At 48.4% G+C, this 23,723-nt stretch overlaps 1 protein-coding gene across 4 annotated transcripts in view; it reads right to left on the bottom strand.

Moving 5' to 3' along the window:
- POLE (DNA polymerase epsilon, catalytic subunit) overlaps positions 1-23,723 on the bottom strand; it is a 51,327-nt gene that overhangs the window by 21,597 nt on the left and 6,007 nt on the right. For all 4 annotated transcript variants that reach the window (XR_010729318.1, XM_066260895.1, XM_066260892.1 and 1 more), the window contains exons 7-26: positions 21,492-21,633; positions 21,300-21,380; positions 20,238-20,345; positions 19,826-19,936; positions 19,478-19,563; positions 19,100-19,219; positions 18,290-18,422; positions 18,081-18,194; positions 17,781-17,993; positions 17,486-17,593; positions 13,346-13,474; positions 13,168-13,270; positions 12,934-13,080; positions 12,494-12,639; positions 9,141-9,289; positions 7,894-7,986; positions 7,565-7,709; positions 4,192-4,349; positions 3,472-3,667; positions 1,982-2,196 (exon numbers count right to left, since the gene is read on the bottom strand). Coding sequence is in view for 3 of the 4 variants with exons in the window: in XM_066260895.1 (XP_066116992.1) it covers positions 1,982-2,196; positions 3,472-3,667; positions 4,192-4,349; positions 7,565-7,709; positions 7,894-7,986; positions 9,141-9,289; positions 12,494-12,639; positions 12,934-13,080; positions 13,168-13,270; positions 13,346-13,474; positions 17,486-17,593; positions 17,781-17,993; positions 18,081-18,194; positions 18,290-18,422; positions 19,100-19,219; positions 19,478-19,563; positions 19,826-19,936; positions 20,238-20,345; positions 21,300-21,380; positions 21,492-21,633 (2,697 nt within the window). In the remaining variant the exon portion in view is untranslated. The remainder of the gene's footprint in view (positions 1-1,981; positions 2,197-3,471; positions 3,668-4,191; positions 4,350-7,564; positions 7,710-7,893; positions 7,987-9,140; positions 9,290-12,493; positions 12,640-12,933; positions 13,081-13,167; positions 13,271-13,345; positions 13,475-17,485; positions 17,594-17,780; positions 17,994-18,080; positions 18,195-18,289; positions 18,423-19,099; positions 19,220-19,477; positions 19,564-19,825; positions 19,937-20,237; positions 20,346-21,299; positions 21,381-21,491; positions 21,634-23,723) is intronic.

A 23,723-nucleotide genomic window follows, 5' to 3' on the forward strand; every position in this document is an offset into this window, starting at 1 on the left:
CCATTCATCACCACTGGCCATGTGGTCTGTTGTTTCACCACTGTGAACAGAGCCGTTAACTTCTAACCCTCACTTCGAAGACATATCATGTGCACACATATAATTAGGGTAACGTACAGGAAGGGTTTCCTGCTTTCCTGAAAGAATGAACCAGTTTGCATGTCACTAGCAAAGTGATAGGGCAACTGTCAATATCCCTTTTATTCACTGATGGAAAAATCTATTACTGTGAAATCTTATGAACATAAACTCAGGAAGACAGCCAACACCTGTGGACCCAACCTAGTCCTCAGGCTTCGAGCCCTGCCATTTTACTTCATGTATGAAAATAGAGACAAACATGAGGCCTCCCCCACCCCATGCAGCCCTACTGACTCCCCTCACACAGAAAGGAGCTCAGTCCTTATTACTGATCCTGTGTGTCTTTATATCACTTCTATTTGCATGTACTCATAAACATATGAATGTTTTCCATATTTGTAAATGCTACAGAGGTGCTGTACTGTATACATCACCCTGTAACCTGTTTTTGAACTCTCAGTGTCTAACATAGCTGTGAGCCCCTCCAACTTCGTACATTTTACTGCATAAGATACCTTTATCTACTTTCTGCTTGAAGGTCACTTATCGCATTCCCAAATTTTGCCTCTCAGCACAATGTAAACACGGCAGCTGTGCAAGGCATGTCCCCAAAAGTGCTTGACTATGCAGTAAGTCGGGCGTCCTCTCTGTCCCCATGCACTGGTTTCTCTCTAAAGTGACTGTCATCCACGGTCCCATGTACACTGTGAACACTGGTCCACATGGCCATCAACAACTGGGATCATCAGAGTCTTTGTCTCCAACTAAAAGGTGCATTTCCTGGCTCCTGTGTCTGAACATCTTCACATGTGCTGGCCACTTGCTTCGAATTTCCATTCCTATTAGTGGTCCATTTGTTCTCTGGGCTGTCTTCTTATTGATATATAGGGAATCTTTATTTTACTCTGTATAATCTATTTTAGCCTTATAGTAAATTCCATGTTTTATGACTGGGAGTTTCTTTTTAAGAAAATATTTGCGGTATTTAATTCATTTTTTTTCTCTGCTGGTCTTCCTAATGAAGGTAAGAACACTGACTACTTAAGCTTCTAGCTTTATGAGTTATTTACTGCTGTATACAAACCAGCCCAAAACTTAATGGGTTGAAATAACCATCTTTTTGCTTATGAGTCTGCAATTCAGATGGTCCCCTCTGGGGTCACTGTGTAGCTATGGTGGCCTCCCTCGGCACACAACCTCTCAGGCTCCGTGGTCTGGGCCTCTCCAGCCACTCCAGGAAACTAAAGGGCAGAGCAGAACTGCAAGGCCCTCTGCAGCTAGGTTTCAGAAGTCACATGGTACTTCTGCCACATTCCATTTGTTGTAGCAAGTCACAGGGCTGCCCAGGCTCCAGACAAGAGACATACCTTGTCACGGAGGAGGCACTGTAGTGGCCGTCTCTGAACCAGCTTTTCTTGATGGTGCTCCACACTTTCTCAAGTTGCCCACAGTCACGTGGTAACAGGGAGGGGTGGTCCTTCCTTTTAGTCTATGTGCCACCCACAGGGAAAAGCATGCCTTGGATCCACTGCATTTTCCTTTCCATTCGTGTAGCCCTTGCTCAGCTCCAACAGCCCAAACAGCATGGGGTGATAGGAGAACTGCCCCACTGACCCTGACGTTTCTAGTCGAGACTGGAAGCTGCTATGCGATGGAGTCCTTTGCTGTTCCACTATCACCTCTCCAACCAGGGTGCACCCAGTGTCCTCAAGGGTGTGACTGGACCTCAAGATGGGGTGCATTGTAGCTGACCCTCAAGAGCCTAGGTTCTTTGGTGCTGCAGGTGGCTGGGCTCACCATGCTCACTCTGGGGTCCCACCAGGGTCCAGCAAGTCCTTCCTATCATCTCATCTTCAGAGGGTCTGAGGCTTAGTCCCTCCCTAACCCTGGAAGCTCTCACCTCTCTGTGACGGGTGAGCCTTCAGGCTTCCGGGAAATGATGTAGCGGCAGCTCAGCCCTGCGTCCTTCACCATCTGATCTCCCAGGAACTCGGCCAGGCGCTTGGCTGTGCTGATAGATGTAGACTTCTGCTCCCCGTAATCTTCCAGCTTCCGAGACATGGAACGGTTCTCAGAGATCAACTCGAACAGCTCAGAATCAGGCATGTTAGCTGCCTGGAGAAAGAATGGGCAAAACATCACATAGAGGTAAAGGAGTGTCCCAGCTCACCCAGGACTTCTTCCCATGAAATCATGTTTCCCCAGCAGATGAGGTGAAGACTGAGTATTCTAAGGGCTGTGTTGTACCAGACACAGCAAGACTTAAAACCACACACAAAGCCTTAATGCTGGTTTGGGCTCCTGTGCACACACAAACCTGACCTCCCACCCTCAAAAGCCCGTAAGTTTTGCCTGCTCATGAGTACTACGTGTGCTTTCCCCCTTGGTGCTCACTCTCGTGTGTGAGTCAGCTGTATGTAGAAAAGACATGCCAAGAACCAGACACCCACAAAGCAAAGGGAGCCAGCCAATATTCCAGAATATTTCAGTATTCTTTTCACACACAAAGTCTCTTTCTAGCCAACCATGGAGAGAGAAAAGCATCTATATAAAAATGTTTCTTTTCTTTTTTTTTTTTTTTTTTTTTCATTTTTCTGAAGCTGGAAACAGGGAGAGACAGTCAGACAGACTCCCGCATGCGCCCGACCGGGATCCACCCGGTACGCCCACCAGGGGGCGATGCTCTGCCCATCCTGGGCGTCGCCATATTGCGACCAGAGCCACTCTAGCGCCTGGGGCAGAGGCCAAGGAGCCATCCCCAGCGCCCGGGCCATCTTTGCTCCAATGGAGCCTCGGCTGCGGGAGGGGAAGAGAGAGACAGAAAGTGCGGCGGAGGGGTGGAGAAGCAAATGGGCGCTTCTCCTGTGTGCCCTGGCCGGGAATCGAACCCGGGTCCTCCGCACGCTAGGCCGACGCTCTACCGCTGAGCCAACCGGCCAGGGCTGCTTTCTTTTTTTGTACAAAGATGTCTGATGTAACATTATCACAACGGAAACCTGAAGTCTACCTGATACCCAATAGTAGAGAAGTAGATATATAAATTAACCTACACAACCTCAGTAAAACACAAACACTACAGGGGAGCACAGGGATAACGACACATTCCATGAGAAGGCACATTAAAAGATAAGCCAGCACCATCATTAAACTGTAGTAGAATTTACAGAGCCAACAAAGACTTAAAACTCAAAGAAGTTGATGTGATGGTTGGCAAATTTTTTCTTAGATTCCATTTTGATCACATTATCTGTCTCCTTCATAGAACCCTGTCACCTACAGAAGCAAGGGCACTCAGTTAGTCTTGGGATTTCATTAGCATCAGCCTAGTTCACGTGTCACAGGGTCTCTACCTGTAGGATTCCTCACAGCCAGGTGGGGAGGCGGCCTCACCTTGCTGTAGAGCACATCTAGCCAGTAGTCGGCCACCTTGGCAACAGAGCCATACACTTCCTCCAGGGTGCTGCCCCTGAGGAAGGCCTCAAACACAGATGACTGAAAGATCTTGATGAGCTGCAGCTCCCCACGACGCTTCACCTCAAAACCCTTGAGCTCGGCCAGAGAGCCATCCTCATTGAACACGGCGTACCTAGAAGCAAGGTGAGCAGTCATGATACAGCTTGCAACGCTGGCTGCTCCTCACTGCCCTTCTGACCCTCTCTTGCATCCACCTGGCAGTAAATACCTCTCAACCCTGAGGTTTCTCTCTCCAACTTGAAAATGATTTAAAGGGCTTTGGCCTGGTAGCTCAGTTTGTTTGAGTGTCAATCCGATATATTACAGAATTTGATGCTTGGTCAGGGCACATATAAGAATCAACCAATTAATGCATAAATAAGTGGAATAGCAGCTTGATGCTTCTCTGTCTCTCGCAAATAATCAATTTTTTAAAATGTTAATTTAAGGGCCTGCAGCCTGTAGAACCAGAATCTAACAGATGGAGAACAGAGCTGGTGGCATCCGTGTTGACAAAAACTTTCCAAATTGAATCAAAAAGGCCAAATGACAGAACCGAGGTCTGTCCCCATCCTGGCCCCTGGTCCATTTCCTGGACAGGCTGTTAAATCTAATTCATCCATTTCCTTTCCCAAGCAGAAGCTGTGGGATTCCTACCTCTTCTTCAGTTTCTTGCCTTCTTCTTTGGAGGCTGGAAGGATCATGGCAAGGTAGGGTCCATCTACCTCAAAAAAGATGCTGTTTTCTGAACGGGTGACATAGGTGAGCGAGGAGGGCTCAGCCAGCTCCTGGTACTGGTCGTTGGTAAAGCCTTCCTGCAAAACCAGAACGAAGAGGGGCAGCCTCACTCGTCATCATCCAGACCTGGACACAAATAGTTGCCCTCCAAGCAGTGAATGGATCAGCAAATGGGCCTTCTGTACAACAGAAACAACTGTGCAGAGAAAGAGACCAAATGCTGACACACGTCCAAAGCGGATGAACCGATGTACACTCTGCTGATTCCAGAGGTTACACACGTTTCCATACACAGGACATTTTGGAAAATGCAAAATGACCACACAAGAACACACTGGGGTGCCCTGGCCAAATAGCTCAGTTGGTTAGAGCATCGACCTGATGCACAGAGGTTGCTGGTTCAATCCCTGGTCAGGGCATATACAGAAACAGACTGCTGTGCCTCTCTCTTTCCCAAATCAATTAAACAAACAAACACATATACACTAGGATATCAGATGTGGAAATGGGAGAGGGGCTGTTGACTAAGGGGCTGCACTTAGAACTACAGGATGCGAAGCTGTTGTGTGGCTCTGTGGTGGGGGGACACACAATTCCACAGAACTGCACTCTATTTTTACTGTAAGCAAATTAGAAAATCTTCAACAAGGCTGCGTGGTAACCCCAAGAGGGACTGCAGACTGGGAGAGAAGAACCCAGTGATATTACTGACAGCTGACAGAACCCTGCTCATGGCTTGGGAAGAAAGGGCTAAGTTAAGAAACTGACAAGCCCTGCTTTTTAGCAAGTAGTCTAAGGCTGAGGACAGAAATAAAAGTGCCCAAACATTTCTACCATTTCCAGGAAAAGGAACTGGGCTTTTTAGAGAAATGCTGATTCCAGGACTGGAACAAGGAAAACATGAGATGAAGCAGGAAGAAAGTGTTCCAAAAACAAGCAAAGCCACACCCACACCCTAGAACAGGCATGTCTCAGAAACGAGAGTGCTAATGTGAAGGAGCCCAGTGGCCAGGGGAACAAGCCGAGCCGCAAACACAGCAGGACAGTGGCCAGTTACAGCTCAAGAAAACAAGGTTCACGAGACCACATGGACATAAAACACACAACTACGTGACCAGTGAGGGAGGAAGGAAGTGGGAAGGAAGGGTGACAACTCTGCAATAGAAGGATTTCAATTAAAAATGTACAGGAATCGGCCTAGCGTGCGGAGGACCCGGGTTCGATTCCCGGCCAGGGCACACAGGAGAAGCGCCCATTTGCTTCTCCACCCCTCCACCGCGCTTTCCTCTCTGTCTCTCTCTTCCCCTCCCGCAGCCAAGGCTCCATTGGAGCAGAGATGGCCCGGGCGCTGGGCATGGCTCTGTGGCCTCTGCCTCAGGCGCTAGAGTGGCTCTGGTCGCAATATGGCGACGCCCAGGATGGGCAGAGCATCGCCCCCTGAGGGGCAGAGCACCGCCCCTGGTGGGCGTGCCGGGTGGATCCCGGTCGGGCGCATGCGGGAGTCTGTCTGACTGTCTCTCCCTGTTTCCAGCTTCAGAAAAATGAAAAAATAAATAAATAAATAAATAAATAAATAAAAAAAAATGTACAGGAAGAGGCCCTGGCCGGTTGGCTCAGCGGTAGAGCGTCGGCCTAGCGTGCAGAGGACCCGGGTTTGATTCCCGGCCAGGGCACACAGGAGAAGCGCCCATTTGCTTCTCCACCCCTCCGCCGCGCTTTCCTCTCTGTCTCTCTCTTCCCCTCCCGCAGCCAAGGCTCCATTGGAGAAAAGATGGCCTGGGCGCTGGGGATGGCTCTGTGGCCTCTGCCCCAGGTGCTAGAGTGGCTCTGGTCGCAACATGGCGATGCCCAGGATGGGCAGATTATCGCCCCCTGGTGGGCAGAGCGTCGCCCCTGGTGGGCGTGCCGGGTGGATCCCGGCCGGGCGCATGCGGGAGTCTGTCTGACTGTCTCTCCCCATTTCCAGCTTCAGAAAAAATGAAAAAAAAAAAAAAAAAAAAAAATGTACAGGAAGTCAGCGGTAGAGCGTCAGCCTAGCGTGTGGAGGACCCGGGTTTGATTCCCGGCCAGGGCACACAGGAGAAGCGCCCATTTGCTTCTCCACCCCTCCGCCGCGCCTTCCTCTCTGTCTCTCTCTTCCCCTCCCGCAGCCAAGGCTCCATTGGAGCAAGGATGGCCCGGGCGCTGGGGATGGCTCCTTGGCCTCTGCCCCAGGCGCTAGAGTGGCTCTGGTCGCAACATGGTGACGCCCAGGATGGGCAGAGCATCACCCCCTGGTGGGCAGAGTGTGGCCCCATGGTGGGTGTGCCAGGTGGATCCCGGTCGGGCACATGCGGGAGTCTGTCTGACTGTCTCTCCCTGTTTCCAGCTTCAGAAAAATGCAAAAAAAAAAAAAAAAAAAAAAAAAAAAAAAAGTACAGGAAGTAGAGAAATTGAATCACCACAGAGGGAAAAACCAGGAACACTGCGGCAGTGGGGAGGCAATGCTGCTGAACCAGTGGACACCTGCAGTCTCAGACATCTACTCAGTTACTGTTCCCATGGTGCTTTGATGCATGGTGGACAGGACACTCCCTTCTTGTTTCTAGAACAAGGTCTTGGGGAAGTAGCAGCCGCACCTGGTGACCAGAGTAAGATCCCAATACCACACACCAATAGTGCCCCATGGCATGTCACCTGTGGCATTCCTCCCCAAACCCAAAAAACCTCAGTCTAATCACAGAAAAAACACAAATCCAAACTGAGTGGCAGTCAACAAGACACCTCATCAGTACTCATGGAAGGGAGAGGTCCCGGTCAGGAAAGATTTGAAAGACCAAGGGGCTGCCAGGCTAGAGGAAGTAAAAGAGAAGGATGCCTGAACCCAGCACAGGGTCTGGGAAAAACTGGGAAATCCAAATAAAGACTGTAGTTCAGTTTTAGTGCTGTGCCACCTGAATTCCTCGATGCTGACAGTGTGCCACGGTTTACAGAGCATGTTAACATTAAGAAAAACAGGCTGAAGGGTATAAAGGAGTTGTCTGTTCCGTTTTTAACTTTTCTGTAAGTCTAATAGTATTCCAAAACAAAAAGCTAAAAGCAAAACAGTCTAGGTGCTGTGCTGAAGTAGAACATAAACGTCAGTAACTTTTGAGTACAGGATTTTCTGTATAAATCCTCAGGCTACAGAGAAACAGTCTGAAATCAGAGGCATGTGGTCTGAAGTTATTAGTAAGGAGAGCAGAGTGGGAGCCCACACAGTTCCCTCTCCCAAGTCCTCATCAGAGTGGTGGTGCTGGAAACCCAGGCTCACCTTGACCATGATGTTCAACATGGCCCCAGGGTAGGAGATGGTCACCTTGGGCTTTTTGATGCTTGTCGTCTTGATGACAAAATTTTCAGGAAAGCTGTTGGGCAGGACGCACCATATTCCATCTGTGTCCAGCTCTAAGGGCCTCCTTCAGAGAAACAGAGAAATGAGGCCACATGGATGCTGAACTGTGGCTCTGTGTAGCAAGAAACCTGTGTCAAGTCTTGACAGCAGAAGAAGCCCTCCCACTTTCCAACTCTGTTTTTGCTGGCCTCTTCCCTCCCACCCCAACCCTCCCCAGAAGGCCATGCCACCCCCGGGGGCAGACTCACCCGATCTGTTCAATCAGCTCTCGTGCCTGGGTGATGATGTTGGCCCCCGTAAAGCAGACAATGCCAGCCATCTCCATGGAGTACCAACGGGCCCTGGGAAGAACAGTCAGAGCCTGTGGGTGGGTGGGTCTCTCTCCAGAGGGGGATTAGGAGAGTTCAGAGGGGGAGAAAGAGAAGGACGCCAAGAAAGGGACTCTGAAGCAGGACAGGAGGACTAAGGGAGAATTCACATCTGCGCTGAAGACAGAGAACTGTCCCTGCTTAAGGGTGTGGGCATAGCTCAGGAAAGTTCTGGAAGGAGGCAGCACAACAGATCACAACCTCCACCTCAGAGAACTCTCCACAGCAGCCCAGGTGGTAGGTGTCCCCATGAGCCTTCTCCACTCTCCTTGCTAACTTTCTAGCTAACTTGCTAGCTCATCTTAGCTAGAGGTGCCTCCTGCCCCAAACTCTGCTTCAGCTCTAGGCCTGCTCTCTGCCCATACCCTGCCATTAAAAAGCAACACAAACTGCCTGACCAGTGGTGGCGCAGTGAACAGAGCATCGACCTGGGATACTGAGGTCCTAGGTTTGAAACCCTGAGGTCACCAGTCTCAGTGTGGGATCATCAGCATGATCTCAAGGTGGCTGGCTTGAGCAAGCGTTAAGTGGTTTGGCTTGAGCCCTCTGGTAACGGTACATGTGAGAAGCAATCAATGAACAACTAAAAGTGACAACACAAATAAAGTGGCCCTTCTTTAAACTCAGTCCTTCTGCCACCCACTGCATTTCTCCTCCTCCAGAGCTGACCTGTTGACCCGCCTCGAGTCTCTGCACATAATGGCCAGACCTCCTTCAACAACCTGCTCTCCCAGAAGCCCCACTGACCTGGTTGTGTCCAATGGACACATTTAGGCCCCACCTGGCCCCATCTTCCTGTGGCGCCTAACCTTGGGAAGTCTCCACCTTGGCTTTTTTCCTCTGTCTCACACTCAACTTCTCAATCAACTTTATACCCCTCATTAGTCACACAGTGTTGCTTAGCAACTGCCAAATGCTGGGACTGTCTCCCCGGTCCCAGTGATGACATTCTGTAAGTCACATATATAGGACAGAACCTACCAAATTGCTCTCTCCTACCCAGGATGTTCAGATGACCCTGACTAGTAGTGCCGATGCCCCCCTGCTTCTCCTGTGAGTTCGTGTGGCCCTCACCTCCCCCCACCCATGCCCCACGGCCCCCAGCAAGTGTCCGGGCAGGAGCGTACCCTTTGCGCATGACATAGCCATAGAAGGAGTTGAGGATGCACTTGTGTGCTAGCTGCAGTGAGTCGTACAGCACCTCCATGTTCTTACAGCGCTTGGCCTCGGCTGCATCGCCCACCTCCATGGCTGCACTGAGCTTCTTTTTCCACACCTGGGAACACAACACACCTCCCAGATGACAGATCACATACTATAGTCACAGCCAGGGTTTTATTTCGAAAAATTAAAATATACAGAAATTTGAAAACAAGTAGAAAGAAGACCATGTGTGTTCCTCCTAGAGAACACTGTTGCTATTTTGCCACATTTCCTTTATCCATCCTCCCCTTCCACTCTCACCCACCTCGGGACTGCCACTCATGTTGGAGACACTAAATACCTCAGCACACACCTTCTAGGGAGGAGGACATGCTCCTGTGTACCATTATGCTGTTTCTACCCCAAAGAAACTTACTGAGAATATGGTATCAACTTGTCTTCTACTATATCTGCATGGCCCCATCCAAGGAGCAATGCAGAAGGATGTGTATAGTTCCCATGTGTCCCAATTCACATTTAAAACTGCCTAATATGAGGAAGACATTCTAAAAAAAACTTCTAAACACAAAGGAACATGTCCATGCTCTACTTTTTGTGTGTATGTGTGACAGAGAGAGAGAGAGAGAGAGAGAGGGACAGATAGGGTCAGAGAGACAAGGCAGAGAGATGAGAAGCATCAATTCTTTGTTGCAGCACCTTAGTCGTCCATTGATTGCTTTCTCTTATGTGCCCTGACTGGGGGGGCTATAGCAGACTGAGTGACCCCTTGCTTAAGCCAGCAACTTCGGGTTCAAGCTGGTGAGCCTGTGCTCAAGCCAGCGACCTTGGGGTTTCGAACCTGGGTCCTCTGAGTCCCAGTCCAATGATCTATCTACTGTGTCATCACCTGGTCAGGCTCCATGCTCCATTTTTATTTCTTGTGAGGACTGAGACTAGGAGAAAATATTCTATTACAGCAACAACCCAGTTGGATACCTCAGCCTTGAGGCAACTTCAGCCTCTGAAGACAGAGCCTAGGACCTGACTGTGAAAACCTGGAGAAGCCAATGAAATGCATATCTGAAGAGCAGGAACTTTGCTCTGCCAGAGGCCCAGTGATTCCACTCACTCTTTTATCTGATACACTTGACAAGCTGTGCTACAGGGATTCTCAAACAACAGAACTCAGTCACCGCTGACAGAGATCAAAGTGTACACTGTTGGCAGCAGCCCCTTGGGGTACCAATGCATTCATCAACTGGAGTCTAGGGACCATGACTACCTGTCAGACACTATACCACATGTTGGGAGGTAATGAACATGTCGTCACTATGGGGGCTGTTACACAGCTGAGTGTTTGTCAAAAGCCACAGAACTGCCCTCTGAAAGGGTGAGATCTACCCCATGTCAATTTTTACCCCAATCAAGTAGCCCCACCACCACCAAGGAGGGTGACTGACACGGGCCTTCAGGCACTCCAACCGCATTTCTTCCTTGTTTGCAAAGTTAGATGCAGCACAGCAGCAGTCAGACATGTAACATGCTCCTTCATCTCACTTCCTGATTGACATTTTTTGTACTAGAAGAGTGTCTGGCACATTCCAGGTACTGGTGAATGTCCTGATGAACAAAAGCTCTAGAGAATCAGCATTAGATTAGAAGCCATCAAATCATGTATGCTAGGCCTGGGTGGATGCAGGACCACAGTAAGCCTCAACCCCAGCGGATGGGGGCACATGGCGACACCTGGCTCTCATGCCCACAGAGAGACTGTACCTCCCAGGATGCCACACCTCAAAGAGAGGCCGAGGGATACCCCTGACACATGCCGGTGATGCTACCATTAGCAGATTACCTCCAACTGCTCTGTGTGATGAAGTGAGTCTCAGCTAAGAGAAGCTATGGGGTGGGCTTGGGACACTGCATAACCAACCTCCTGAAGCCATGGTGACCTGAGATGAGGAGCCAGACCTGTCTGTGTCTGTATTAAGTGGACTTAGGGGGACGAGAGCTACTCAGGAGGTCCTGGGTAAAAGCAACTGATAAAGAGATGAAGAGCCTGACCTGTGATAACATAGTGGATGAAGCATCAACCTGAAATGCTGAGATCGCTGGTTCAAAACCCTGGGCTTGCCTGGTCAAGGCACATAGGAGAAGCAACTACCATAAATTGATGCTTCCTGCTCCTCCCCCCTTCTCTCTGAAACCATTAAATAAAGTCTTAAAAAGAGAGACCAAAAGTATTTCAGCAAATTCCCCATCTAATATGAGAAAAAATATCTTTAAAGGTTTAGTATTTAAAGAACAGGAAACTTAAGACTCATAGAGTGCCTACTATGTGCTGGTTACTCATTAGGTTTTCTTTTTTTAATTTTAGTGAGAGGAGGGGATGCAGAGACAGACTGCATGCACCCCAACCAGGATCCACCCGACAAGCCCACTAGCAGGTGATGCTCTGCCCACCTAGAGCCCTTGCTCTGTTGCAACTGGAGCCATTTTTTAGTGCCTCAGGTGGAGGCCATGGAACCATCCTCAGCACCTGGGGCCAACTCGTTCTAATCAAGCAATAGCTGCAGGAGAGGGAGAGAGGGAGGGAGAGAGGGAAGCAAGAGGGGGAGGGGTGGAGAAGCAGATGGGTGCTTCACCTTTCTGCCCTGACCGGGAATTGAACTCGGGACATTCACACACCAGGCCAACGCTCTACCACTGAACTAACCGGCCAGGGCCTCATTAAATTTTGAACAAGACAGTCACTACACTGTCAGTGACATAGACAAATGAACTAGTAACTTAATAGTTAACTTAATTAAGATGGTCTAGTGCAGGGGTAGTCAACCTTTTTATACCTACTGCCCACTTTTGTATCTCTGTTAGTAGTAAAATTTTCTAACTGCCCACCAGTTCCACAGTAATGGTGATTTATAAAGTAGGGAAGTAACTTTACTTTATAAAATTTATAAAGCAGTTACAGCAAGTTAAAGCATATAATAATAATTACTTACCAAGTACTTTATGTCAGATTTTTGCTAAGTTTGACAGAATAAATCTTTATAAAACAACTTACTATAGTTAAACCTATCTTTTTATTTACACTTTGGTTGCCCCGCTACCGCCCACCATGAAAGCTGGAACACCCACTAGTGGGCAGTAGGGACCAAGTTGATTACCACTGGTCTAGTGGTTCCCCCCAAATTAAAAACACCATCACTGTCTGATCCAGCAATTCACTGAGAATGCACACTAAAGAACCAAAAGCAGGAAAGTGAAGTATTTATATATACACCACTGTCCACACAACACCTAGCAAGGGTCTGCATCTGAGAAAAGTAAGACCCACCTTGTGGAGACCTTTGAACTCATAGCGTCTGTCCCGGAAGGCACGCACAGTGTCCACGTAGAAAGAGTTCTCCCGCTGGCAGATGGTAGTGAGGCGCTCTTCCACCTTGGTCACATGGATCTTCTTATATGCCTTGCGGCAGTAATCTGAAGCACAAGAAAAGGAGAGCACTGAGACTCCACATGGGAGACAGGCAAAGGAAGCCAGGATGCAACAGAGGCCAACAAAGATGTGGTCAGCCCCAGTATGAGCAGGCCAAACATGCTGAGACCATGGGAAAGAGAGCGGAGCACCTGAGCACTTGTTGAAGGAGAAATGAAGAAAGGGAGCCTACAGAAGCTGATCACTGTGATGTGTTTCCACGATTGGTTTAACTGAACTTGGGCCATGCTATACCAGCACAGCCCAATAAAGGCCCCAAAGTGGTTGAGGATGCTCACCTGCCAGCCTCCTCTTCTCATATTTAGCCTGCTCCTCACGGGACAGCTCGTGAAAGGCGCGTGTCGGGCCCTCGGGGGTCAATGGAGGGAATTTCTCTGACTCCAGCTGGTGCTGGATCCGATGGTACTCACTGCGACTGGCCGGCACTAGGAAAGGTGACAGGAGAAAAGTCTATGACAGAGAGCAGCCCATCAGCTTCCCGTTGAGTGTCCCCCACCTAGGCAAGCACTCACTGAACTCGCCCCTCCACTGCCACGCCATCTTCCTCTGGCAGTTTGCCCCAGGCTTGTTGAAGTCACAGGCCGCACATGTAGCCTCGTCCACCATGGCAGAGGGCTGCACAGGGGATGGGAGGGAACAATTAGGGGTTACACAGAAAGAACTCCATCCTGATGCAGGAACCTGTCTTACCTGTAGGCGGTTTGTCAGGATGATGTTTGGGTACATGGCCCCCACATCTAGGTGGTAGATAAGAGGACACTCGATTCGATTAGGAACATCTTTCAAGGAGGTGAGCTTGGTCTTAATCTGATCACACACCTACAGAGAAAGAGGAAGAAGGTGGAGGCTGGTAACCAAGATAGAAACTGGAGATTATTGCCTGACCTGTGGTGGCCCAGTGGATAAAGTAGGGACCTGGAGTGCTGAGGTCGCCGGTTCAAAACCCTGCCCTTGTCTTATCAAATCACATATGGGAGTTGATGCTTCCAGCTCCCCCCCACCTCCGTCTCTCACACACGCTCTCTCCTCTCTAAAATGAAGGTTAAAAAAAAAAAATAGTGCCTGACCTGTGGTGACACAATGGATAAAGCATGGACCTGGAATGCTGAGGTCACCAGTTTGAAACCCTAGGCTTGCCCAGTTGAGGCACATATGGGAGTTGATGCTTCCTACTCCTACCCCCTCTCTCTTTTAAATGAATAAATTTAAAAAAAAAAAAAGAAAAAGAAAAATACAAGATACATGTCATGGCCAGAGAGCTCAAAGGTTGCTGGTTCAATCCCCAATCAGGGCACATAGAGGAACAGCTCAATATCCCCCCACCACACTAAAACAAAAAACAGAAAAACATGGAAAAACCTGCCCTGGCCAAATAGCTCTGTTGGTTAGAGCATGTCCTAATATGCAGATTGTGGGTGTGATCGCTGGTCAGGGCACATGCAGAACAGATCAATGTTTCTCTCTCTTAAAAATAAAGTAAGTAAATTAAAAAGAAAAATAGGTCCTGCTTCAATAGTGGAAAGGAAGGTCATTGAGCTAAAGCCTGCCAGGCTTACATGCCTTTGCTGTGAGGAAACAGGGACACTGGAAGGTAGGCTTCCCCCTCGCTCCTCTAAGGGAGGGTTCAGTCTCTTCCAGCCCTGCTCCAGCCACCTATGACCTAACCTTGCCCAGAAAGCTGGGGTTTGTCACTGAAGGCTGAAGGTGCCCAGGGCCCTCGGCCCCATCTACAACACTGTGGATGAGCCTAGGGTATTTCTTCCAAGAAGCAGGTAAACTGATCTCATTTGCACAAGGGCCACTTAACTATGTTTTGCCTGAATAGTCAGGTTTTTTATTCTTCCCTCAAAGATCTCTGTTGTGGGTGTTGATAGTCCTATTTTCTGCTGCTTTGCTCAATATATAGTGTTTCCTTTATCCCTCCTACCTCAATGCCCCACTCATATTTCAGGCTGGGACCTACTCCTAATTTAGAGCTCTCTTTCCCCCTTTTGCCAACTTCTATTATGAATCTACCTTTGCTACCCAGCTTAGGGTATCCCAAGGTTCTCTTTACCATGCCACAGTCGCAGAGCTCCAGGGAAAAGCACCCTGGTCTCATCTCTCCAGGCAGAGGAGAACAGAAGCTCCATATCCACGCACGCTGCAAATGGCTTTTCCAGTCTACCTGAATCATTACCAGCTAGAAGCAGCGGTCATTGGGACTTGGACATGAGCTGCAAAGTATAGAATGGTGACAACAATTCCAGTGCCATGAGGACTTTTCCTGGATGTGGACTTTTCCTGGACTCCTGCTCCCTGTGACAGCTCCTAACAGACTGAACTGTGGTTGGGTTGCATTTTTCAGGGATTTGGCATGGTGATGGGGCCAACTTGGACTTGGTGAACATGTTAAGGACACTACTCTTTTATGGATTCTTGCTGTATTGGCCAAGAGTTTGCTTAAAGGCTTTTACTCACTGTAAAAAAAATAGAAGACTGGATAAAGAAGATGGGGCACATATACACCATGGTATACTATTCAGCTAGAAGAAATGATGACATTGGATCACTTACAGCAGAATGGTGAAATTTTGATAACATTATGCAGAGTGAAATAAGTGAATCAGAAAAAAACAAGAACTGCAGGATTCCATACATTGGTGGGACATAAAAGCGAGACTAAGAGACATGGACAGGAGTGTGGTGGTTACGGGGGGTGGGGGGAGGGAAGGAGGGAGAGGGGGAGGGAAGGAGGGAGAGGGGGAGGGGTACAAAGAAAACTGGATAGAGGGTGATGGAGGACAATCTCTCTTTGGGTGATGGATATGCAACAGAACTAAATGACAAGATAACCTGAAAATGTTTTCTTTGAATATATGTACCCTGATTTATTGATGTCACCCCATTAAAATAAAAATTTATTTATAAAAAAAAAAAAGAAAAATACAAGACACCAAACATGTAAAACACAGAAAGAGTGCACTTTTTACATTAGTAAACAGAGCTCATTTGAAAAAGAACCAATAGAGCTTCTAGAACTAAAAGTATTGCCCTAACAAAATGGTCACTGAAATTACATGGAGCCTGACAGGCAGTGGTGCAGTGGATAGAGCGTTGGACTGGAATGCTGAGGACCCAGGTTCGAGACCCCAAGGTCAACAGCTTGAGCGCGGGCTCATCTGGTTTGAGCAGGACTCACCAGCTTGAGCCCAAGGTCTCTGGATAGAGAAAGGGGTCACTCGGTCTGCTGGCGCCCCCCAGTCTAGGCACATGTGAGAAAGCAATCAGTGAACAATAAGGTGCCACAATGAAGAACTGATGCTTCTCATCTCTCCCTCTTCCTGTCTGTCCCTATCTGTCCCTCTCTGTCCCTCTCTGACTCTCTTCCTGTCACAAAAAAAAAAAAAAAATTACATGGAGATAATGCTAAAAAGGCTTCTGATGCTCACGTATTTTCATTTACTCCCCAAAACGTAACCTGTAGTTAAACCAGAACATCTGGTAAATGTGTACTTGGTAAGTTCATTTTGTAGTTAAGAAATGCAACTCAAAATTAGAGAACTCCTTTAAAGAGTTAACCTAGTAGTATTATATAATTTAGTTCTCTAAGGTGCCTTGAGTCCCTCTAATCAGCTCTCCTCACTCATTTCATGATTTCCCAGACTTGAAGGTGCACCGTTATCCCTTGTAAGGTGTCTTTTAAAAAAATTATTTTATTGGGGGTGGGGAGGGGAAAGAGAGAATGGGAGGGAGAGGAAGGGAGAGAGATGAGAAGCATCAACTTATAGTTGAAGCACTTTAGTTCATTGATTGCTTTCTTACGTGTGTCTTGATCGGGGGCTCAAGCTGAGCCAGTGACTTCTTGCTTAAGCCAGCGACTATGGGGTCATGTCCATAATCTCATGCTCAAGCTGGTGACCTCGAGGTTTCAAACCTGGGTCCTCAGTTTCCCAGGCAACACTCACTCTATCCACTGTGCCATCACCCGGTCAGGCTTAAAATTTTTTTCATTTATTAATTTTAGAGAGAGGAAGGAAGGAAGAGAGAGAGAAAAAAAGCGAAACATTGATCTGTTCTTCCACTCATTTATGCTATCACAGGTTGATTCTTCTATGTGTCCTGACCAAGGATCATATCAGTAACCTGAGCATGTCAGGAGGACCTTCTAGCCAACTGAGCTACCGGACCAGGGCTATAAGGTGATTTTTAACACATCTGTCATTACACCTAGACTCTCTTCTTTCCAGGGTGGCTCACTGGGAGCTCCCAAAGTAAGTGAGAGCTGTAGCAAATCTTCGTAATTTGTAGAAAATGTGCTCATATTCTTGTTTGAGTTTGGCCTACTGAATCTGCTACAAGGTGTTTTTTAAATTGAATTCTAAAACTGGTCAAATTCTCCCCATAGGAGTCAGTAAACACGCTGCAGTGCTTACTGCAGAGCCCAAGAGACCTGGGACATGCTTTGTCAGAGGGACCAGGACCAGAACAGGGGGAGGTGCCTGAGGTCTCCACTCAGGTGACACACGGTACATGACACTTTCGATTTGTATTTGATGAATTTTACAGTCACTATATTCTACTCTGTAATTCCTAGGAATTACTGTCATCATTTTAAGTCTCCTTAACAAGGAAATACACGGAAAGACTCCAATGACCCCTCACTGCCTACACAGTCCAAATGATCTAGGCACGAGACCCAACACCATGTTCCCAGAGCCTGTGAAAGTCTCCCACCCCACTCAATGCCCAAGCACCAGAACGCAGTAGGTGTGTAATACGCACACAACTGAAAAAAAGCAGTCTACAAGGCAGTATACATGAACACTTTCTCCCCTTCTGAAGTGTTACCTCTTGGAAGTTGGTGACCTGCTCCATAGGCACCTTTTCCTCTTCCTCGATGGCGTGACGCATGGTCTTCTCTACCCGCTGCAGCAGGAAGTTGAAGGCAGCAGGATTCTAGTACAAATGACCAAGAAGGACACAGATTAGATGGGAAAATGCTCTGGCACCAATCAACCTACCTCAGCTGGGATGCTGCACTGTCCTGGACAAGAGCAGGCCAAAGGATGCCCAGTGAGGGCTTCACTTCAGCCCCTATGGCTATGGGTGCCACTAAGCCCTGGGAGACCCAGGAGGGGCGCACCATCCTGAACCGGCAGGGGATGTCACTGCGGAATACGCCTGACTCTAGGGCCTCCACGTGGCCGCCCACATAAGTCTCGGCATCCAGCACATGGCCATCGTCGGTCAGCTTGTTGAACTCCTGCTCCTGCTTGTTGGGGAAGATGATGTTGGCATGGAAGGCCTGCACCATCAGCAAGGCCTCGCACAGTGTCCCAGATCCCTTCCGCAGCACCTAACGGGAAACAACAGGCTTGAACCCACACACAAAATGCCACAGCCACGTCTGCATCAGCTGCCCAAGACCAGGAGAGGCACTGACCTCATCAGGTTCCATGGGGATGATGGTGCACAGGGCAAATATAAAGGGGTGGACATACTTCATGTACAGGTAGTACGTGGCCACAGCATCTGACACTGAGTAAGTGGCCAGAGTCTGAGGAGAAAACAAGAGAGATAAGGGCAACAACACGTCTTGAGATACTAATCCCTCTCAAAACCCAAACCCCAGAGTCAGCACAGCATATGAACCTGGGGCTGCTCAGTGGCCATCCGGCACATGTCCTCAGGGTCCAGCTCCACAGGGTCGTAGCCCAGCTTGGCTTTGGCGGCTGCTTTGAGGTTGTGGCTGCCCACAGGAAGGTAGCTATCCCTCTTCACCCACCTGGAAGGAAGGGGAGCAAAGGCCAGAAGTGATTCTGAGACAAATTTAAGAACCTGTGGAGAGGCAACAAAGCTAAACACACACACACACACAGCAAAATGCAGAGTCCTAATAGGTACCCTCAAGATCTGCATTGAGACCCCACACAGCACAGGCCCCTTGTGAAAACCATTCACCTGGATCCTGTTAGTTTCACAGACACACTTACAAACACAGGAGATGCCAGATCACAGCCTCAGGCCCCCAAACCTTCCTTCATCCTCAGGGAGAAATAGAAGGTGGGCAGGAACCCACACCCCAGGCCTCTCCCAGACCCTCCTGCAGCTTGTCCTGTCATTGCTGTTGGGGACTGCCCTGCTCTCCTCCCCCCTCAGGCAGTAGCATAGTGAAGGGGGAGAAGGGGGTCTATCATGCCCCAGGCGCCACTCGCAGAGGGGCACCAAATGGTCTCCAAGACAAACAAGAAAAGCGCAGTAGAAGGAGAGGGGGGCGCCAATAAAGTGTCGTGCCCTGGGCACCAGTTATGTTCACTACACCACTGCCCTCAGGACCCATTGTAAAATGTACCACCCCTCTGCATATGATCCAGTTAGCAAAGCAACACACACAAGGACACCCCATGCCCCTCGACCCTGTGCCCATCTTAACTTCCTCCAGAGGTCAGCTGTGGGGACTACCTGAGACAGTCCATGTGGATGCACTGGGGTGCCTTATACTCGCCCTGGCTGTCCTTCTGGAATCCGATCTCCTGGTACATGCTCAGCCCGTGGACTGCTGCTCTAGCCTCCACAAACGGCCTAGACATGAGAGAGGGTTGATAACCACATGGGAGGCTAGTCTCTAATCTCCTCAGGGACAGGAAAGACTGCCCCCATGGGACGCTGCACCAACCCCGGAGCTCCTCACGTCAACTCCTCAAACAACACTCCTTCCAATTTTCTTCATTGACACCATTTCTCACACACAGTTTAGTACCATTAAGCATATCCATTATATCATGTAAAGTACCTACCCAAATACTTTCTAGTTACTCACAAGTCAGACATTAGACTCACCAGTCAAAAAAGTCTCCATTGTAGGTGACCATGATAGTGGGTTTGGTCTCCTGGACATGTTCAAACCATCTCTGGATTAGATGAACCTGAATTCAATAAATCGCTGCACTCAGAAGGTTGCTTTTCCTCTTCCTCAAGCTACTTCCAAGTACTTCTCCCAAAGTACTGGAAAAGCAACCTCATGGCAGTCCTTTATTTCTGCCCCCACCGGAGCCTGCATGTGAACAAGGACCACGTCAAAGAACAGAGCCCAGAAGCTGCTATTTTGACTGTAGGCATGTCAAGGCTCCACGTGCCTTCTTCCTGTCCCACTACAGTACTGGCAGCTTCCCAGCAATACCTCTGTACCTCATCGGGTTCATTGAAGACACAGAAAGGCCCTTCATACTCTGGCTTAGGGGTGAACTCAAAGTCCTCAATGTCCTCTGCAACGATCTCCCTGTTGGTGATGAGGTAGCCCTGGAAAGTTTACCAGCAGTTGTGTAGGTTAGACACAACGCTGAGGCACACCCCTCAGCGCACGGCCCAGAAACTCCGACTACAACAACCTCAGCATCAACTGGAGGGCACTCAGCTTCCCCACACCCCGAGCGTCTCAGATTTCCATCAGAAGGTAGGAACATGGCTGGGTGTCAGAACAGCTTGCTTATTCACTTTCTTGGACTCTACTCATTCATTATTCACCCAAGAGAATACTAGTTGTGGAGTAGATACTGTTATGGTTTGGGGACAAGGTCACACCCCAAAAGGTACTGCTTACCTGGCCATCAATCATATAGGAAATCATCATAATCTGGTCAGTCTCTGCATCAGGAAATTTGAGGGGTAGTTTGGTGGTCTCAATGTCAAATGCCAAAACCACAGGGTCCTAGAGGGACAAAATGTAACATGAATCGGCCACAAACCACACCCACAATCAGCTGCTCTTCACCTCCTGCTGCTAAAACTAAGAGTTGATCTGCCACAGGGAAAGGTTCCCAAAAAGAGTAAACAGGCATCTTGAGGCTGACTGGCCAACAAGAATACCATAATTCACAGGTGGAATGACAACTCAACACCTACGAATTAAGGGTAGATTGTAGGAAAAGCCTAGAATTGTACCAACACCTGAGTCTCGAAGCTCTTTAAAACGCATGACCTCACCTGACCTGTGGTGGCACAGTGGATAAAGCGTTGACCTGGAAATGCTGAGGTCGCCTGTTCGAAACCCTGGGCTTGCCTGGTCAAGGCACATATGGGAGTTGATGCTTCCAGCTCCTCCCCCCTTCTCTCTCTCTCCCCTCTCTCCCTCTCTGTCTCTCTCTCTCCCTCTCTCTCCTCTCTAAAAAATGAATAAAATAAAATTTAAAACAAACAAACAAAAAAAAACAACAAAAAACGCATGACCTCATTTTGACAGAGTTACAACCCTGACACAAGACTGTGGTTCAGAGTCAACATCTTCATCTTGAAAATGGGAAAATAGTACAGGCTCCCCAAGATCAAGAAACTGTCCCTGAACCAGGGCTTTCCTGTTATGAATCCACTTTTCACTATATCATTCACTACAACTTCCCAAATGGAAACTGGGATGGTCCCCGAAACGCTCAGATCCAGCCCAGCTCAAACACCACATCACCTAAGGATGCACAGGCACAAATGAAATTATATTCGTGGGTCAGAAAAAGATCAGAAAAATGATGACTTCATAATTCTTTTCAGAAGGTATTTAGGAAAAAGAAGCAAACAAACCTTTGAGTCAAATTCACATTTCAGCACTCAATTAGACCTCTCCAAAAACTAGTGGGAAACTTGGGCTGGAGGAAATGGAAGCAGCACTTACAGGCCGTTCAACGAGGTCATCCCGACGAGTGATCTCCACTGGCAAGGTGCTTCCTCGATGTCTGACGTTGTACCAGTGAGCCTGTGGGACGTGCAGCCGTTAACTAAAGAGCTCCGAGTCTGTTTCTCCATGGTTTTACCCTTCAATCCCACCTCCAGCTCTCGAGCAGCACCCATAAGCCACACCACTCACCACATGGATCTTCAGGTCAATGGAGAGGCGGATGTGATAGGGCACGTCGTACTCTCGCATGTCCACAACGTTATCCAGTTGGTCAGCAATCTTCTTAGAGGTTTCCTCTTCGTCTATAATCACACTGCCCCCTTGCAGAACACTGAAAAACAGAGAGAGCAGCTTATTCAACTACACTTCATGAGGGGCTGTGGAGGGGGAACAAAAGCCCACACAGAGTAAACACAAAATTTAAATTAAGGTGGTTCAGAGGACCAGGATAGGCCCTTCTTAAGGGTGATCTTGGATGACTTCCTAACTGAGCAGCAGGCCAGATACAAGAAAGTTCAGTGTAAACTTATGACATGCACACGTTATAGGATGTAGGTTACACCCTAATTAAAAGAATAAAGAAAGAAAATCCTTACTTGGGAGGCACATCTACAAGTGTGACCTGCCCTCACTGAAACTATTCTTCAAGAAAACCAGAGTGCCTGACCAGGTGGTGGCGCAGTGGATAGAGTGTCGAACTGGGATGCAGAGGACCCAGGTTCGAGACCCCAAAAAGCTCACCAGCTTCAACTCAAGGTCGCTGGCTTGAGCAAGGGGTTGCTCAGCCTGCTGAAGGCCTGCAGTCAAAGCACATATGAGAAAGCAATCAATGAACAACTAAGGTGTTGCAACGCACAGCGGAAAAACTAATGATTGATGCTTCTCATCTCTCCGTTCCTGTCTGTCTGTTCCCATCTATCCCTCTCTCTGACTCTCTGTCTCTGTAAATAAATAAAAACATTAAAAAAAAAAAAAAAGAAAAAACCAGAGTGACGGCCCTGGCCGGTTGGCTCAGAGGTAGAGCGTCGGCAGGGCGTGCAGAAGTCCTGGGTTCGATTCCCGGCCAGGGCACACAGGAGGAGCGCCCATCTGCTTCTCCACCCCTCCCCCTCTCCTTCCTCTCTGTCTCTCTCTTCCCCTCCCGCAGCCAAGGCTCCATTGGAGCAAAGATGGCCCGGGCCCTGGGGATGGCTCCTTGGCCTCTGCCCCAGGCGCTAGAGTGGCTCTGGTCGCGACAGAGCGACGCCCCAGATGGGCAGAGCATCGCCCCCTGGTGGGCGTGCCAGGTGGATCCCGGTCGGGCGCATGCGGGAGTCTGTCTCTCCCCGTTTCCAGTTTCAGAGAAATAAAATTTAAAAAAAAGAAATAAAGAAAACCAGAGTGACAATAACAGGCCCACTCAGGGAGTGTTGTGTGGTAACAATCACAAGGCCCTCAGCAAGGTCAAGAGACAGGTAAATGGTAACTATACTGCTCACAAAAATTAGGGAATATTTTGTCATTCATATTCATTTTGAAGTATCCTCTAACTTTTGTGAGCATTATATTTCTGTATCATTGTTATTCCTACCATATTCAAGCAAGAAATTATTGTCAATAGAATATTCACTCCAGCCTGACCAGGCGGTGGCACAGTGGATAGAGCGTCAGACTGGGATGCGGAGGACCCAGGTTCAAGACTCTGAGGTCACCAGCTTGAGCACGGGCTCATCTGGTTTGAGCAAAAAGCTCACCAGCTTGGACCCAAGGTCGCTGGCTTGAGCAAGGGGTTACTGTCTGCTGTAGCCCCAGTCAAGGCACATATGATGAGAAAGCAATCAAAGAACAACTAAAGTGCCACAACGAAAAACTGATAATTGATGTTTCTCATCTCTCTCCGTTCCTGTCTGTCCCTATCTATCCCTCTCTCTGACTCTGTCTCTGTAAAAAAAAAAAAAAAAAAAAAAAAAAGAGTATTTACCCTAGTATTAGTCCAGTAAGCTTCGGAATACTGAATGAACAATTAAGGGGGGAAAAGACAGACAATGAGTTTTAGAGTGACTCAGGATTTTGAAAACTTAGTCTGTTTACACCTTGTAATATTCTGAAAAGTAATTTATGGGCCACTATGGGTCGGGGTGGGGGGGAGGTGTTTTCAAAATGTTTAGTGTTCCAAATTGATCTTTTGTCAGAAGATACGATTAATTTTTTTTTTAATTTTATTTTATTTATTCATTTTAGAGAGGGGGGGGAGAAAGAGGAGAGAGAGAGATGGGGGAGGAGCTGGAAGCATCAACTCCCATATGTGCCTTGACCAGGCAAGCCCAGGGTTTCAAACCAGCGACCTCAGCATTTCCAGGTTGATGCTTTATCCACTGTGCCACCACAGGTCAGGCACGATTAATTTTTTGAAAGTCATCACAAATTTTAGTTTGCCAAGAT

Source organism: Saccopteryx bilineata, chromosome 2, assembly GCF_036850765.1.
Source record: "Saccopteryx bilineata isolate mSacBil1 chromosome 2, mSacBil1_pri_phased_curated, whole genome shotgun sequence".
Lineage (NCBI taxonomy): Eukaryota > Metazoa > Chordata > Mammalia > Chiroptera > Emballonuridae > Saccopteryx > Saccopteryx bilineata.